Source organism: Eschscholzia californica, unplaced genomic scaffold (genome assembly GCF_041429995.1).
Source record: "Eschscholzia californica isolate CP2 unplaced genomic scaffold, dmEscCali1.0.p SCAF_4, whole genome shotgun sequence".
Lineage (NCBI taxonomy): Eukaryota > Viridiplantae > Streptophyta > Magnoliopsida > Ranunculales > Papaveraceae > Eschscholzia > Eschscholzia californica.
The window spans coordinates 14,675,066-14,691,940 of record NW_028238461.1 but is presented as its reverse complement, the minus strand read 5'-3'; the positions used below and the strand labels follow the sequence as shown (position 1 = coordinate 14,691,940).

Here is a 16,875-nt window from a genome sequence, read left to right as displayed (position 1 = left end):
GCTATGTGACTGTTTTGTGTTTGTTAGATTCTAAGATCATGTCAAATTGCGATAAAATCTCACACTAGCATCAAGCAACTTTAGCTTGTTATAATTCGTAAAAGATTTAAAGGCGTTACATTATGGACGAGTTAGATTCAGAAGAATAAGAAGCGTAAACACAACCGAGAGCCTTGTTGTATTACTGAAACTTGAAAAAATCTAACAAATCAAAAAATTTATTTGCTCTTCTAACTATCTACCTCAATTTTTTCAACCAACAAAAAAACTATCTACCTCAATTGAGCTATATCCAGCTTCCTTTTTTGTTCCCATCTTGTCTTCCCCTAACTCCCTCATTCTTGCAATATCAACCCATCTCCCGGAAAGTGCATAAGTATTCGATAAAAGAATCGAATCCGAAGGGTGCCTATCATTCAACTCCACCAATTTTGTCTTTGCAATTTCTCCTAATTCAACATTCCCATACACTCTACACGCCGCAAGTAATTCACGCCATGCCATACTATCTGTCTCAATGGGTAAGCTCTTAATAAGTTCGTAAGCTTCCTGTAGTAATCCAGCTCGACCTAAAAGATCTATCATACATCCGTAATGTTCTATACTAGGTGAAAACCCATAAACTTGAACCATTGTTTCAAAACATTTTCTTCCTTCCATTACTAGTCCTCCATGACTACAAGCATTTAACACTGCTAGAAATGTGACTTCATTGGGTGTCTCGCCTTCTTCCTGCATTTTGTAGAAAAGCCGAACGGCATTCACAGCCTGCCCGTTAACACCAAACCCTGTTATCATAGCTGTCCAAGACTTCACATCTTTAGTCTGCATTTTGTCGAAAACACTTTGAGCTTTCTTTATTGACCCACATTTTGAGTACATATTTACAAGAGCTGTACCAAGAACAACATCTAGCTCAAGAAGCTCTTCCTCTTCGACGTATTTGTGTATACCTTCACCTGTTGCTAGAGCCCCGGATGAGGCACAAGCCGAAAGCAATCCTGCCAGTGTTGCCGAATTCGGTTTTACGTGTTCGAGTTTCATTTGTATAAGTAACAAAAATGCTTCTTCCAAAATGTCATTTTTCACATACCCATTGATGATACAATTCCATAAAACAACATCTTTATGTCTAATTTCATCAAAAATTCTTCGTCCATAACCGATATTTCCTGTTCTTGCATACATATCAATAACAGCAGTGATCACATTGAGCTCCCCACAAAAACCCTTCTTCAAGCAATAACAATGTAGTGATTTCCCTGCAAGAAGATTTCCGAATTCCCCACAAGCCGATAGAACACTCAATACTGTGGTACTATTTGCTTCGAGCCCGTCTAGATGCATTTTTCTGAACAAGTTCATAACTGCAGTATATTGAGAGGTTTGGAGATAACCACCCATGATAGTGTTCCAAGAAACTATATCTCTTTCAGGAAATTCATCAAACAACTTATATGCATATTCAATATTTCTACAAGAACAATAAAAATGCAAGAGAGAATTTCTAACATTGATGAAAAATTCAAACCCAAACTGTATAATTATTCCATGAATGGATTGGGCAAATCTAATAGCTAAACAATGAGTACTGGATTTGAGTGTGCAAATGAAAGAAAATTGGTCTAACATAATCCCATTAGCTCTCATCATTTTGAAAAGAGCTAGAGATTGGTATGGATTCTTACTAATTGAATGAGCTCTAAGCATTGTATTAAACATAAAGAGGTTTGGGTTTTGTATTTGATTGAAGATTGAGGAAGCATATTGAATATCTAGTATGGATGTTGCAAGAAGCTTGCTTAGAGGAAAAGATACTAAATCAATTCCAGTTTTGATCATAAGAGAATGAATTTGAGTAATTTGGGTTGTTTTAGTACAAGATTTCAGTAAAGTAATGACATTTTGATGATCAGCCAAAGATATAGAGAATTGTTTTTGCCACTGAAAAATAGCCCAAGAGTTTAAATTTGACCCAAGTGTCAAATTAGCAATTTTGAACATTAGGGAGTGAAAGAGAGACAGAGAGGTTCTATTACCCAATTACTACATGTTTTCACAAGAGAAGTTGTCATTTTAAGGACTTAAAAAAATAAAATATATTTGTTATTTAGTCCATTTAGCTTCTCTCTCATGTTCATCTTCTTCGCTATCATCGCCAACGGCTACGGCCATGGGTCACCTTTGTCTCTCCTCTCTCTCTCTCTCTAGGGTTTATTGCGAACCCTCCAAAGGTTTTCGAAGGGAGAGGTGGTGGTAGTAGTGAACTGAAGATGGAGATAGAGATGCATAGGGTGTTTCCAAACAGAAATAAGATGAGAGTTTCAAAACGAAGTACCCTTAGATATTTCCGTCTCCACGGCGTCCTCTTAGAGTTTTCATCAGCGCAACTATTTTTAATGTCCCCAACCCCAACGCATCGACTCTTCTTGAGAGAGAGAGAGAGAGAGAGAGAGAGAGAGAGAGAGAGAGAGAGAGAGAGGGAAAGATTGAGAATCAATGGCCTTAAGAAACTCAATTAAACTATAAAATCAAACTAATCAGCCATCCATGAGTTCCTAAAAGAGGATTAGGATATAGAGTATAGACAATAGTTTACAAGCTTAGCAAAACATAATTCTTGTTCACATACAAGCTAAGAAAAATACAAATATGGTTCAAATTTGAACCTTATTTTTCTCACTCTTCTCAAGTTGTTGACATTTTAAACCTCCTTACTGTGACAGTGGGCCTCAATTCCTCAGTAGAGATGGGAAGAATATCCAATTCCTTTGAACCTTCTTTATAGTAGTTACTAATATGAAAATTAGTAATCGCATTCATCCCTCGAAGTTTAACGGCAGCAATATCGTACGCTTCCGCAGCTTCTTCCTCAGTATCTAATCATTAAATCAACAAAAAATCAGCATAACAATACTCCTTGAGATTGGATATGTAAATTTATTGAAAGAATATCACTCACCATATGTTCCAAGATATATATCTCTACCACCAGCCACCCTACCAATTCGAGCTTGCCATCTACGCCCTTCGTGTTGTCTGGTTTCATTTACACAAAAAAGATTTAGAACTTGTGCATTATCAAATCAACTAGGTCTTGAAAGGCATAAACAACTTTAAGTTAGTATACCATTTCAAACAGATATTTTTTTCAAATATGTTACCAAATTGGAAAACAGGCTTATGTCTCCATGAGGCAATATTTAGTAACTAGAGAGGTCTGGTCAACTCTAGAGTACAAAGGAACCTCTGAAATATGGAAGAACACGCAACACTAGCACGGGTTTACACACGAACCCTACCAAGTACATTGGAAATTCTAACAAATATGGAAGTCGCCTAACATTACACAATGAAATTAGATTGAACCTTGTCACTCCTCTGTAAATTGAATTCCCTCTGGCAAAGCAAATGCTTTTCCTGCAACAGAAACCGAAATCAAACACAGAATCAGCTAAAGATTATATCTAGGGGATTGGGAATAATCCTGCTAAGATCGTTACCTTCTAAGAGCATTAACATATTCTTCCCGTGACATGTCCTTCATTTCCTCAATTTCTTTTTCATACTTGGAAATCTGCAAATAAGATGGAATTATTACTGAGTGCCCATTCATTTGCTAATATTAGGTTGAAATAAGATACTATTCACATATTCAATAAGCAAACCCTAAACTTATTGGTTTCTTTACTTTTTGGCGATTATGGAGGAACAAACATGGGTGTTCTGCGTGGGAAAGAAGTGGCAATTATCTACTGAGCAAAAACCATTAGTTTCTTCTTGAAAAGTTGAGTGCATATCTAATGGAACACAAAAGGTATAATTGAATACTTGTCGTCCACCCTCATCCTTCAACTATAGCATTGGTAAATGGTAACCTCAATACTTGGTTAGGAAACAGGATTCCTCGAAGAAAATAAACAATGATTTGATAAAACATATATCGAGTACAAAAGAAGAAAAAAACATAAAACTTTGGTGAGGGCAAAAGATCCTTACGGGGAAGTTTATTTTATTATGCGCTCCTGTACCCCAAAATTTCAGAGCTGCAAGATCATATGACACCGCTGCTTTCTCTTCAGTCTCATATCCACCTGTCCGGAGCAGTATTAGACCCACATTCAAAATAAATCGGAAAAGAAACTAGTTTTCCTGCACCATTACTAACCTAAATATACTGAAAGAGTGGTTGCATTTGCATATCCAGCCAGTCATAGCACAACCCGCCATTGCAACAAAAGACAGCATAAAAAAGGTAAACTTTTCATCAGATACACATACATAAAAATACACGGAGAAAGTCCCAAAGCACACCCAAGCCCAGCCACTGTTAAGATAAGTTATACCAAACTTTGAGTTGTGTAGTCATCCTTGACAACACATGTCTCACCAATTAATGAGCCATATCAGATTGATGATCACCCCTTGAATGGGTCATGTTGTTGTAACCCTAAAACTTATCCTATTCCTTTTCCCCTCTCATTATATAGCAGTATTCCAAATTTTCTAACACCACAACTCAGATGAGTGTCATTCATCCATATAACAATATTATCCAGCCATTAAATCTGGTTACCGGCTTACTGAAACCTCCTAACTAGTATAATGCCTTATATCTAGAAGCAGACCCACATCTCATGAAGTGTTTAGGAGACACGTACCTTGTTTTCCTTTCCGTTTCCGGTTTTCACTGACGGTAGTATTATCCCAAAGATGTGCTTCAAATTTCCCAGTCCATCTATGTCTACAAAATGAACTTCAACATTAGCTTTCGAACTTTAACCATTTACATGTAGTAAAAGAACAAAAGCTCACCTAGTCACTCCACGATAATTTGAAGTTCTTTGACCAAACTTATAAAGCGCCTTCTTCACTGGGTCGTTTCCAGAGCTACTACTTGCAGGAACTACAACATCAGTTGATGGTGGAGGCACTATAATAGAATTATCCGAAGGTAATCTTTGACAGTTTCCCTCTACAAAAGCTTGGTTTGTAAGAGATAACTCACTCTGTGAAGTTATTTCGTTAGTGCCCATTATATTGAGCCCTCAAACGAGTGTGGAATCGACAGAAACAAACGAGACGAAAGAATCCTGTTAGGAATAAAGTAATCATTCAATTCTACCTCAATTACTTTTAGACTACTAATATAATTTACTTGCTCGAATTAGGATCAAATTCATCAAAGTAATAGAATTTAACTAAATTATCAGTAACAAACATTATTTCCATGTGATTGAAGTCAGGAAAACTACCCATCCATACTTCAAGTTCAATCACAAACCCAAATTTCAGCAACAAATTCCATTAATCCTCTAGAAATGCTTAAAGTCTTCTAACTCATTCAAACGAAAAATTCACCAAGTAACAGAAATTTAGGTTTAATTACAAAGTTACTAGAAGAATTGGTACGTTAAACAGATTAAATTCTTGCCCTAGTTCAATGAAACTTATGAAATTGAAGCAATATAAACAGAAAAAAACGAAATTACAAGGATAATATCAAGCATTTATTACTCATAATTAACGGAAAAATAACCAATAAAACTGAAAAAATTGAAGAAATTGAAGCAGAGAGATCCTACCAGAAATTGAAAACTGTATGAATCTGTGTTTCAGTAACAGAAGAATTGGCAGTTTAGAGAGAGAGAAAATATGATTTAGATGAAGAAGATAGAGAAAGGAGAGTTCTTGCTTAAATCCGCATCTCGAGGCCGAGGGACAAAAAAAATGAAGATGAGATCTGAAGAAAGAAACTAATCTTCATGAAAGAGAAAACCGAGAAAGTTTTTTTTTTATCTCGAGATGCGTTTTTATAACGCCAATGAAATAATACGGTCTTGATATATATACACGAATCTCGGGGAAATCCAATGGTGAATATTTTGTGATGTTTTTATAGGGGGTTGATCGTTTATATTGAGAAAGTTACGGGTATTCTCGAGATTTGCGCAGGCCAAAATCCCGTATCTAACTAACTGTAAAGTCTGTACTCCCAAGATCTAGATCAATGTATTTTCTTGGGATGTGCAAGTCAAAATCACTCATCCAAGGATGGTCTAGGGCTGATGATGGTATGGAATGTGGAATTTTATGATAGCTCTAGAATTAGAATGATAGGGATAGTGGTGTCGAATGGGTCCGGTGCATAGTCAGACCATCTATGCACGGGTTGAGCCAGGCCGACCCTCCCCTCTGACAGGCCGCGCAGGTCTGTGCCTTGGTCCAGAGTAATTGCCCCATTTAAATGTGTGTGGCATAAAGAAAAATCTTCAGCATATAAAAGATTTGGTCAATCAAGATTGGCCTTAGTCAACAACTATTACCTCAATTAGTAAGACATGTACTCCTAAACTGTGGAGGGTTCGACTCCCAGCAGAAGTGAGATCCATGATTTATTGAATTTGGGTTATTAAAGGTAAAAACAATGTAACTAGATGAGTATTAGGACATTAGTTTAGTTGGGTCGTAGCCTATTAGTTCACTTGAGCTTTTAGCCTTTACACATGTTTCTTTCAAGTTTCAGTTCGGTGGTTTCGTATTTATCACATCTTTGATGTAACAATGTCTTTGTAATGACAACATCTCTTGCTATAATTGAAACTCAATATAAGAAACAAAAAAAAAAAAAAAAAAAAGAGCACAAATAGTGTCAATTCAGATAACAAACAGTCTAATATAAATTACATATCCATTTTTTTTGCAAAAATAGAAATCAATAAAATACTCATTTTCATTAATCTATATAATAAAACATAAGAAAAAAAAAACTGATTGGGAGAAACATCCTTATTCAATTATGTATGTTGCTTAGAGACCCTTATAAATCTTGGCCCTCCAATTTTTATCTAAAAGTTTGAGATGAAAGTAACTTTCCATGCTTATGCAATAGTTTTATGATTTTCTTCTTTCCAAACAAACAAAAAAATAATCGATCGCATTCTTTAAGATTACTCCAAAAAATGTAACCAAGAGGTAGAATTACGACCAATTTTTTTTTTATGAAAGGAAGAATTACTACCAAATTACTGTTTCGAATTTTTAAAAATGGAAAAAGTTTTATAAGTTGCTATTTCTTTCTATGCTTAGAGACCTAGCCCCCTTAACGCCTTTCAAGATTTTTTTTTGGGTGAAGAATGAAGATCATCTTTCTCTTGTCGTTTTTTGGTTCTTCCCTAATCCGCAAAGATGAAGATCTTCGTTAAAACCCTAACAGGAAAACCCATAATCTTAGAAATTTCAATCCTCTGATGCTATTGGCAATGCCAAAGCCAAGATACAAGACAAGGATTTGAATCAGATTTTGTAGGTTTTGGGGGTTTGTATTACCGTGAAAGGATGGTTTGCTGAAGAACTTGGGCAAAAACTCTCCAACTGAAATCCCTAATCCCATTTCCTCATGGCATTCCATGTTTGTAAACCCCTACTTTTTCAATTGGTTAATCAAATTTTGAACCCGTTTAAGCTTACATGAAATTATTGATTCTTCGGGAAAGCTTCATCCAATTTAATTAATTCGTGCCCTTAGCAAAATATTAATGAATAGTGATTCTGTGATTAATGTTTTTCTTAGTTGTTAATATTTTTCTAATTAATTCATATAGGAAGAGAAGAACACACATTTTCAGAATTTAATTTTTTTTCTAAAAGATCTCCATTAATGGAGGTCTCACCTAGAAGGAGAGAAGGAAAAAAGATTGCGAAGATTAAAAGTGAAGAAAAAGACAACATGACAATCTTGGAAGGTTAAAATATAACTTTTTGGTCAATGTATAGAAAAACGCAAAACGAGCCATCTCGGTATTTTTCATACCTTAGAGACCATGCGAAAAACTGGTCGTACTTTTGGGGGCCAATCGGAAAATAACCCTAAAAAGTTCTTTTGGAAAGGCTCCGTCTGTTAATTTGACTTTTAGATACCAAAGTTTGTTGTCTGGTTGCTAATAAAGAAAATGAATTGCATTTACTTACACAAAATCAGTGAGTTTCAGTATGAATTTTACTATTCGTTATAACCCTATCATTCACCGTGTTTTTATTTTTGTATTATGTTTCAACTTCATCACTGGAATATATTTTGTCAAAATCAAAGTTTGAGTCTGGTTTTCAATATCAAATTATTATGTTATTTTTTATTAAAAAATGATATTATATTATTTTGTTCCTTATTGACGTTGTACAATTTAACCCTTTCTTTTGCAACCGAAAATAAAACCAAAAATGAATGGGCTTGCTTCACGAACTCGTAGATGAAGTACGCGAAGCCACTCAATTTGCTCCACGAGTTGGTGAAGACGAATGTATTGGGAGTTTGGGACAAAGGAGGAGTGTGCTAGGATTAGATGTTGAGAACAAATATGACGGTTTGCATGTTTCAGATCCTGGAAATAAAATTGCATCACATCTGAGGTAGATATATTATGCATTATATGTAGTTAAGTCTTTGTTCAAAGTTAGCAACGTAATACACTGCACTGTATGTGTCGTTAATCTTGGGTGCTTCTAAAGGCACCGGGGCAAAAGGTTGTTAGCATCCAGAACTTTTATTGACTCGTGTCAAGGGCCATTGAACCGAGTTCTCTATGAGCACCGGTTTTTAATGTGGGTGGCGTTCACCTTCATTTGCTTCTTCCATCTTCTTCTTTCATTAACAGTCCGTTTGTGGCTGTTAGGTCACGGATTACCTGATCCATGACATAGGCCAATCTCACAGGGCATCAACTCACCAAATGGCAACAACAGTAGCAACAATGGCAACAACAGTTGCAACAATGGCAATGCTAAATGCAAAATGTTTGAACATCGACTCACCAAACAAAATCAACCTCTCAAAAGCAAACTACAAAGCCCATCTCTCTCTTCTCTCTTCAAAATCTCCCAAAAGGTCTCAATATGTCAAACTTATCGTCTTCTCTAACTGAAACTGCCATTGTCCATGCCGTCTTTTCCACCTTGGGTAATTGTGATGCAACTTTTGTAGCACAACAGATAGCTCAGATGGCCGAAGGCGATAGCCGTGGAACTGCACTTTTACTACCCATAATTCCTGCTACCCTTTGGGTTCTTTACAATATTCTTCAACTAGCACTTAACCAACTTAACAGAATGAGGAGTTCAAATGGAGTTACTATAGGACTTGGGATTAGTGGGTTGGTTGCTTCTAACTTTCTCTCTACACCTTCTGCACCAGCAATCGAAATCGCTTCCATTGCTGAAGCTTCGACATCTACTGATAACAAGGGATCACTTCTTTTGTTTGTTCTTGCTGTTGAGGTCTCTCCTTATAATAAAAGGACTCCTAATTGAAATAGGATTTCCCCTATTCCTTATTTGGGGGGGAAAATAGAAACTTCTATTTTTTTTGGAACTTAAAAAGGAATTCCTATTTCTATTGGTAAACCTCCTTATTTATCATTATAAAAGGAAATGGAAAGGAAGAGATTATTCACAACAACTTTTAGAACAAAGATAAGTCAGAGAAAGAGAGATTTCTGAAGTGGTTCTTTCAGGAGAGATTGAAAGAGTAGAATATTAGTTTGAAGAAAATAAGATTATTAATCTTGTGAAGCAATTTAGTTTGTGGTTATCTTCTTCAGCCTTTGGTAATCTAAGATTTGTTCAAATCCTCAGGAGTAAGAGATTTCTATTTCATTGTTTCTTTGTTTAGTTTATCCACCATGGTTTCGGTGAAGAGTTGTTATCCAATAGTGTTTTTACACATCTTGAAGAATTGGTTAATCCCCTATTGCTTTAGGGAAGAATTGTGTAACCCATTATTTAATTATAGTGGAAGATTTCAGGACTAGGTCCCGTGATTTTTTTACCTTCTATCTTGGAGGGGTTTTTGCCACGTTAAATAATCTTGGTGTCTCTACTTTTACTTTCGCATCGTTTATCTCCATATTCCTGAACAAGTCAATCAGGTTATTTTTTCCTAACACTTGCTTCTGTTGTTCGTTGGGTTCTTTATAACATTCTTCAACCTGCTCTGAACCAGCTCAATAGGATGAGTTGTGATTTAGAGGTCGGTTTTCTTGTTATGTTGTCTGTCCTTGAATGGTTTACTACTTCATAGATGAGTTGTGATCATTAGGATTCATGTATAATATAGCCCATGGTAACTGTTATATGAAATATAATATGGTGTGTGATTTAGAGGTCGGTTTGCTTAGAGAGAAAAACTTTGAAATTGGAATTTCTGGTTGGTTTTGTAAGAGATGGATGGAGGGGTTAGGGTTATACCTAGTTATATTAATACATCAAGGATTACAACACAATTGACTTCTAAGAGAGTTCATGTTTTGAAATCGATTCATTGTTAATTTCACTAAAAACTTATTTTTTAATAAAGATTACTAAAGTATCGTTCAACCACTGATCATTCATCTTGTTTCTTAAGTGTGTCTTGACTAACTTCGTAGCTGAAAAAAGTTCTTTCAATTCCGTCAGTTGCAACCGGCTAAGTTAGTTATGCAACAAGGTTATTTTGATAAATTTAGTGAAATGGGTGTAGTATATATTACATGAATATATAACCTTTTGGTACGACCAAAGCCATAACTATAGAACTTAATTTTCACTTACGAACTACCCATAACTGAGAATTTGTAGCTAAAATTCATTTGCGACGTCGTTATTGGTCATTTGCCATTTGTCAAAGCTAAAGCTTATTTGCTACAAATATGGGCCACACAAAAAACCCTTCAATTTTGTAGTTTTTTCAGAGAGGATCTAAGGGGTGCGACCACCCCCTTGAATCTGTCCCTGACTCTCACACTAAAACCATGGGAAACGGTAAAGTTCTTGGTTATTTCTCGAAAGAACCCTCCAAGCACTCAACCTACGTGAGCAGCCAAGCTCGTTTCGTTTTTCTTCTCAATGCTTGTACCGATCATAGAAAGTTATAGTGTGACAGTAGCGATACTATATTAACTTACTATGGATCGCTACCACGTGGTGCTCCGCGCTCACCAACAATGTATCGTTCTTTTCAACAAAAAAGAAACAATGTATATAGTTCTTGTCAACAAAAAAAAAACAATGTATAGTTCTTATGTTTTTTACATTGTGGTTGTGTTTTTCTTTCTTTTGCTTCACTTCTCCAACAAGTCTAGTTATGTAGTTTGTATTCCACAGAGCCGATTGAATGCATAATCCAGCGGGGTATAACTATTTAACGTATCTGCTGATCCCATTAGAGTATACTCAGGTTGAAGAAGAAACAGACTTCCACGCCATTATTCATGAAGTAGTTGTTGTAATAGTGAATAAAAGGGATTGAAAGCCTTTTAGTCCCACATTTTACAGCATAAAAAGAAAACCCATTGAGTCCAAAATAAAATGGAAAAGAAGTGAAATTTTGAAGCATACCTTTCTCGGCCTTTTGGCTAAGATCAAGTGTAGTATCTGTTCTTATCAGTTTAATATCTGATATGTGAACCATTGGTTCACACGATATTAAATTAATTTTTCTTTGGGGGAGGTCCCATCACAATGGCTTGCCATTGGGGTCCTCAAGCGTCGCCTGTGTGTTGCACTATTGCACGGGCCAGGCGCATCCCTTCCAAATCTAAAACACCAATTGTTGTCTTTCAAAAACTTCAAGCTTATGTTTCAGCTTCAATGGAATGATGTGTGCACTTGAAAGCATAAATTTCCCATTTGTGAATGATTTGTCATTGTGTTCTTGGTGATGAGGATCAAAATATGCTTAAAGAGGAATTCTGTCAATTGTAACCGGAAGGCAGAGACCAAACCACCCCTAGAGATTGAGCTACTGAATCTGTTCATGCTTGTAATGAAAGGTTTGCAAGAACTTAATTGTGGCAGACTAACAAGATCAAGTGTAGTATTTGTTCTTATTTATTAGTTTAATATTTGATGTGCGGGTCATCGTCGAACATGTTATTGTGTTCATTTTTCTTGGGGAAGAAGCTCCACGGTGGCTTCCATTTGGGCCTTCCCCCGTCGACAATGCATGGGCTGATGGCCATCGAGCACCCACCCAAATCTATATAGGCCAAACATCAGTTTTTGACGTGGATACATTGGTCTTCTTGTTTGTGATTTCAGCTAATAAGTTCTCGATTCGGACACATTTTTGGGTTCTTGTTTCTCATGTTTCTTTCGTTTTCTCCAGGTGTACCTCTAATCAGTAGTTAATCAATGAGTGAATGCGCTCGATAAAAAAAAAAAGTGTATTTGGAAAATGGGCATTAGTTGTTTTCTAAGGAAAATAACCAAGCATGGAACCAGTACAGAATACAGTCCACTAATTTACGTCCAATTACGTTTCTTAGGGAACGATGATAATTAATGATTGGATATTTTGAGAAATCAACTGAAACTTAATGCAATGATACTGGTGAAGTAAAGAGACTGCAACATTAAAAATCTCGAAAAGAAAAAGTAATCGAAATATATAATTTGGTGTTTTGACAAACGAAACAAAGAGACAATAAAATGGAGCCGAAATGAAGTTTAAAAGCATACCTTTCTCGACCTTTTGGCTAAGAACAAGTTTAATATTTGATATTGGTTCACATAGGAAATAGACTTGATACGATTCAACATGATCAAAATTTCATACTTGTAACCATCTTGCCTTGGTGTTGTAAAACACCACACAACAATATAACTTACAAACTACTTAATTTTGTGATCAAAATATGCATTTTGCACGCTTTTACAATAGTTTTGATTGATATTGGAGAAGATCATATCTGGTGCTCGATGTGGACAGGCATTGAAATCATGAGAATGTATGCTTGAGGATTTTGCTAAACCTCATGTGTTTTTGCATTTGGGATGGAACAGATGAAGTCATGGGATATATGTATAGTTATTCTGGGTTGTTATCGGGCTAGTCTCGAGTTTGTAATAAGTGGAAATAGATTAAGTTATTGTGCCATTTCAGAACTTTATAGTCCCACATCCATGAAGTGAAAGAAAAAGCTATATAGAGTAGTAGTACAAGATAAGGTGAACGAGTAACTTTAAAACATACTTACCTGGACGGGGTCAATGGTTGATCAAGAAGGACCATGGCCTAGGTTAGTGACCTCCATTGCACTTAGGAGGGGCACTCGCCTAAGATCTACCCAAGTGGTGGAGTCTACGTCATAATTTGTGATAGAGGGGTACGCGTTTGCGCGGCCCCTGCCAATTTTATGTTTAATGTTTCCGTTCATGTATTAAATTCACAATATTTGCCACACATTACCTTTTGTGTTTTCACAACAAGGCTGAGAGATAGACAGAAGGTGGATTGTAAAGAGACGAGGGACCGTTCATTCCGAGGAAATAACAGTGAGATATGGGTTTCAAATTTCATTAATGGTGGAAGAATGTTTTGCAAAGGGAGGAAATAACACAGTGAGATTAGGGTTTTAAATTTCATTAATGGTGGGAAGAATGTTTTGCAAAGGGAAAGAGAGATTCATTGAAAAGGACATGACGAGAGATGTGTAATCTCGAGGAGGCTTCATCAAGATAGCCTTTATAGTTGGCCTCGGCTTTGGGGAATAAAGAAAATTCTCTGGGGAATAAAGATTTTTCTTAAAACTAGTCAAATAAGATTGACTTTTTATGTTTCTTTTTATTGCTAAGGGGCTTCTAATTTTAGAAGATGCTATAAAAAAGGCTCCTCCATCTCATCACCTCTCTCTACCACTTCATCTTCTCGACACCTCAGCATCTTCTCCGGCGAAAGTCGCCGGCCGGCCAATTTCCCGGCCGGCAACCTTCAAATATAATTTTTTTTTATTTTCTCTCTCCTCTCTCTCTCTCTCTAAATTTTTTTTTTTTCTTTTCTCTCTCTCTGTAGAACAGATCTAGAGAGAGAAGGTCTGTTCTCACGAACAATAATTGATGGATCCTTCCAATATGTAAAACCAACAAACATTCCTTTTCATTTAAGATTTTCAGTTTTTTTTTTGGGGAGGAGGAGAAGTGACAAGAGAGAGAGAGAGAGGGCCCGAGAAGAGAGAGAGAGATTTTATATCATCCCTCGGTTCTGTCTGTCATTAAATTACCAGGTCAAAATTCATTCCTTAAAGAACCAATGAAGCAGCTCTGCTCCGTAATTTCCTATGAAATTAATTCTCATCGTAAATTACAAACAAAGACTATTTTACTACTAGTATCATATTTCCTACACCAGTAGGTAGAGAGAGCTTAGAGAGATAAAAATCCAAATTTTGATTGTAAGAAAAGACTTGGAAGAAGACTTTTACTGTGTGGTGGGACTAATAAGACTATTTCTAATAAAGATGAATAGAGTACTGGAAGAAGCAGAGGATATTGGTGGTCCAACTGATGTCAAGAAATTGAAGATAGAGAAGAAAGAAAAAGAAGATCACAAAGATGAAGCTGGGGATGAAAATGGAGGAATTATGAAACTCTCTGACGATTTATTGATTGAAGTTTTTAAACTTGTTGATGGTAAATCCCTTTGTATATTGAAGTGTGTTGACAAGAAATGGAACAAATGATATCTCAAAATGAACAATTAGAGGAGATGATTGTTAATGTGCACTTTCTTTCCTGCTTCTTCTTTGGTGAACCCCCCTCTCCTTATTCAGATGGTTCACGAACAGACCATTGAAAACAGACCTTCTCTCTCTCTAGATCTATTCTAGAGAGAGAGAGAGAAAAAAAATTAGAGAGAAAATTAAAAAAAAAAAAAAAAATGATGTTTGAAGGTTGCCGGCCGGAAAATTGGCCGGCCGGCGACTTTCGCCGGAGAAGATGATGAGGTGTCGAGAAGATGAAGTGGCATAGAGAACAGATGAGATGGAGGAGAACTTTCAAAAAAATGTATTCTGTATTCCCCATAAAAATTTATTCCCGGAGAATTTTCAAAAAAATCTTGATTCCCTCGAGAATTTATTCCCCGAAGAATTTTCTTTATTCCCCAAAGCCGCGGCCTTATAGTTTGGGCTATAACCCAGAAAGATGCAATGCTTGGTTTTGATATCGAGTTTGGAGTTTCGGTAAGGAGTGAGAAAAGGGAAGCATCGACATCCAAAAGTTCGAAAATCATTGTAATCAGGTTTTCGACTTGACAACTTTTCAGAGGGGGATAATCCATTTAGAACAAATGTGGGTAAACGATTGATGGTCTAAATTGCAGTCTGAAAAGCATCTGGCCAAAATTGATGAGGAACATAAGCTCGATGAAGAAGACAGACAACGGTTTCTACTAAATGCCGAATTTTTCGTTGGCCCACTCCGTTTTGTTGCGGAGTATGGGGACATGATCGACGAGTATGTATTATGCCATTTTTAGTAAGAAAGTCAGAGAGATCAGAACTGACATAATCTCCACCACCATCGGTCTGAAAAGTTTTAATTTGTTTACCAAATTGCTTTTCCACCAAAGTTTTGAAGATTTGAAAATTTGTTTTAACCTTTAATTTTGCTTTAAAAAAATAGATCCAGGTAAAACGAGTGTAGTCATCGATGAGTAATAAAGTATAACGGTGACCGAAAGAGGACACCACCGGCGATGGACCCCACAAATCAGACTGCATTCATTCATAAGGAGAAGAAGAAGAATGAGTAATGACTGAAAATGGAAGACGATGATGTTTTCCAGAGATGCAACTTAAACATTTACTTAAATACATTACAAACTTTTTATTTTAAAACCATTGTTGCTAATAACAAAATTTAAAATTTGCAGACTAGGATGAGCTAAACGTCGATTCCAGACATCTGATGTGGCTTGAGAAGTTGATGATAAAGATGAAGCAAAAAGAGAGAGACTGAAGGTGAAGTTTTGGAATCTGAAAGGCGGAAGAGATCCTCATCAATCGTTCCGACGAGGAGTTTCCTCCCTGTGGGAATTTCCTGAACAAAGAACCCATGATGATGGAAGAAAACGAAACAATTAAAATCTCGAAGGAGTAGAGAAAAGGGATTAAATTCTTTTGAAAGTCAGGAACTAATAAAACATTTTAAGTGTTAAGTGAGAAGATGGAAGGAGATAATTACCACTACCAGCAACAAGAGTTACTTGACCAGTTCCTAAAAGAGATGTCCTTCGATCAAAGATGCAATTCGAGCAATTTGTCAGATAGGACAATTGATGAAGAAGATCACCGAGTCCGGACGATTTAGGAATCGTAATGTTTAGCTAGAAAATAACTACGATCGCCGAATCACGAAGCGATTCGCGGCTAACTTCGTCTGGATCCTACATCAGGTTACACCAAAGAGTGTCGACTTCATCGGAAGATATGACTAAAGGGTTGAGACATATAAACACTGGTTAGACCCATAAATATGTCCAAAAGGCCTAAAGGAAACTAAGGCAAAGATAGTACGAAGGCTCGAATAAAGAGGTATTTGGGTTGGGGCTTAAAAGAGGAGTAACAACCCATTATAGGAGCCAGCCATGTTGGGCGACGACCCTATAGGGGCCGGGGTGATCTGCCCTATTAGAGCTTAGTCTGGCCCGCCAGAGTAAGGGAAAAGAAAAAAATAGAAACATGCTCCTATTTTGATCAAATCCTTATTCTACTTTTATTTCGGCTTTAAGGAAACCTAGTTAGGGGTTGTCTCTAACTTAGGATTCTATATAATGTCTCATTAGAGTTGACTGAGGTGTGGAAAATTCTCAAGAAGATTTCTAACTCTACAACATCAAGTAGAGAGAGAAAGAGAGAAAAGTTTCAAACTATCTATCTAATCTAAAGAAGAAGGTGTTCTTCGTCTAACCACCGTTGGAGTTCTAGCTAACAACACGGTGGGAGATCAAGTTGATTACTCGGTGTCTCAAGTAGAGGAGCTACAATTGGAGCTCTTGGTCTTCTTAAGCGATTGGAAAGGTTCGAAAAAATTAGCGATTAAGGTAATCTCTAAACTAACTTA

The 16,875-nt window shown here is 36.5% G+C and overlaps 2 protein-coding genes, 2 non-coding genes and 1 pseudogene across 5 annotated transcripts; 3 read left to right on the top strand and 2 right to left on the bottom strand.

Annotated features, from left to right (window-relative positions):
* Positions 1–64: 64 nt before the first annotated feature.
* LOC147543028 (Pentatricopeptide repeat (PPR) superfamily protein) lies at positions 65–2,068 on the bottom strand. The gene is made up of 2 exons (XM_086636489.1): positions 277–2,068; positions 65–242 (listed from the first exon to the last, which is right to left on the bottom strand). The coding sequence occupies exons 1-2, from the start codon at positions 2,002–2,004 to the stop codon at positions 231–233; spliced, it is 1,740 nt and encodes a 579-aa protein (XP_086492615.1). The 5' UTR covers positions 2,005–2,068; the 3' UTR covers positions 65–230.
* Positions 2,069–2,500: 432 nt separating this feature from the next.
* LOC147543027 (AP2-like ethylene-responsive transcription factor BBM) lies at positions 2,501–5,790 on the bottom strand. 2 transcript variants are annotated; one of them, XM_086637027.1, is made up of 9 exons: positions 5,586–5,789; positions 4,816–5,093; positions 4,662–4,744; positions 4,169–4,177; positions 4,000–4,094; positions 3,504–3,577; positions 3,370–3,420; positions 2,963–3,039; positions 2,501–2,879 (listed from the first exon to the last, which is right to left on the bottom strand). In XM_086637027.1, exons 2-9 carry the CDS (start codon positions 5,034–5,036, stop codon positions 2,689–2,691), a joined length of 801 nt encoding a protein of 266 aa, XP_086493153.1. In that variant the 5' UTR covers positions 5,037–5,093; positions 5,586–5,789; the 3' UTR covers positions 2,501–2,688. The 2 variants fall into 2 exon arrangements, with proteins under 2 accessions (XP_086493153.1, XP_086493154.1); XM_086637028.1 differs by lacking the exon at positions 4,169–4,177 and having other exon boundaries at positions 5,586–5,790.
* Positions 5,791–8,750: 2,960 nt separating this feature from the next.
* Positions 8,751–10,075, top strand: LOC147543026 (photosystem II reaction center proteins PsbY, chloroplastic-like; annotated as a pseudogene).
* Positions 10,076–11,366: 1,291 nt separating this feature from the next.
* LOC147543025 (U2 spliceosomal RNA) lies at positions 11,367–11,563 on the top strand. The gene has a single exon (XR_015224474.1). It is a non-coding gene; the product is annotated as a U2 spliceosomal RNA (small nuclear RNA).
* Positions 11,564–13,002: 1,439 nt separating this feature from the next.
* On the top strand, positions 13,003–13,161 carry LOC147543024 (U1 spliceosomal RNA). Its single transcript, XR_015224416.1, has one exon. It is a non-coding gene; the product is annotated as a U1 spliceosomal RNA (small nuclear RNA).
* The last annotated feature ends 3,714 nt before the right edge of the window (positions 13,162–16,875 follow it).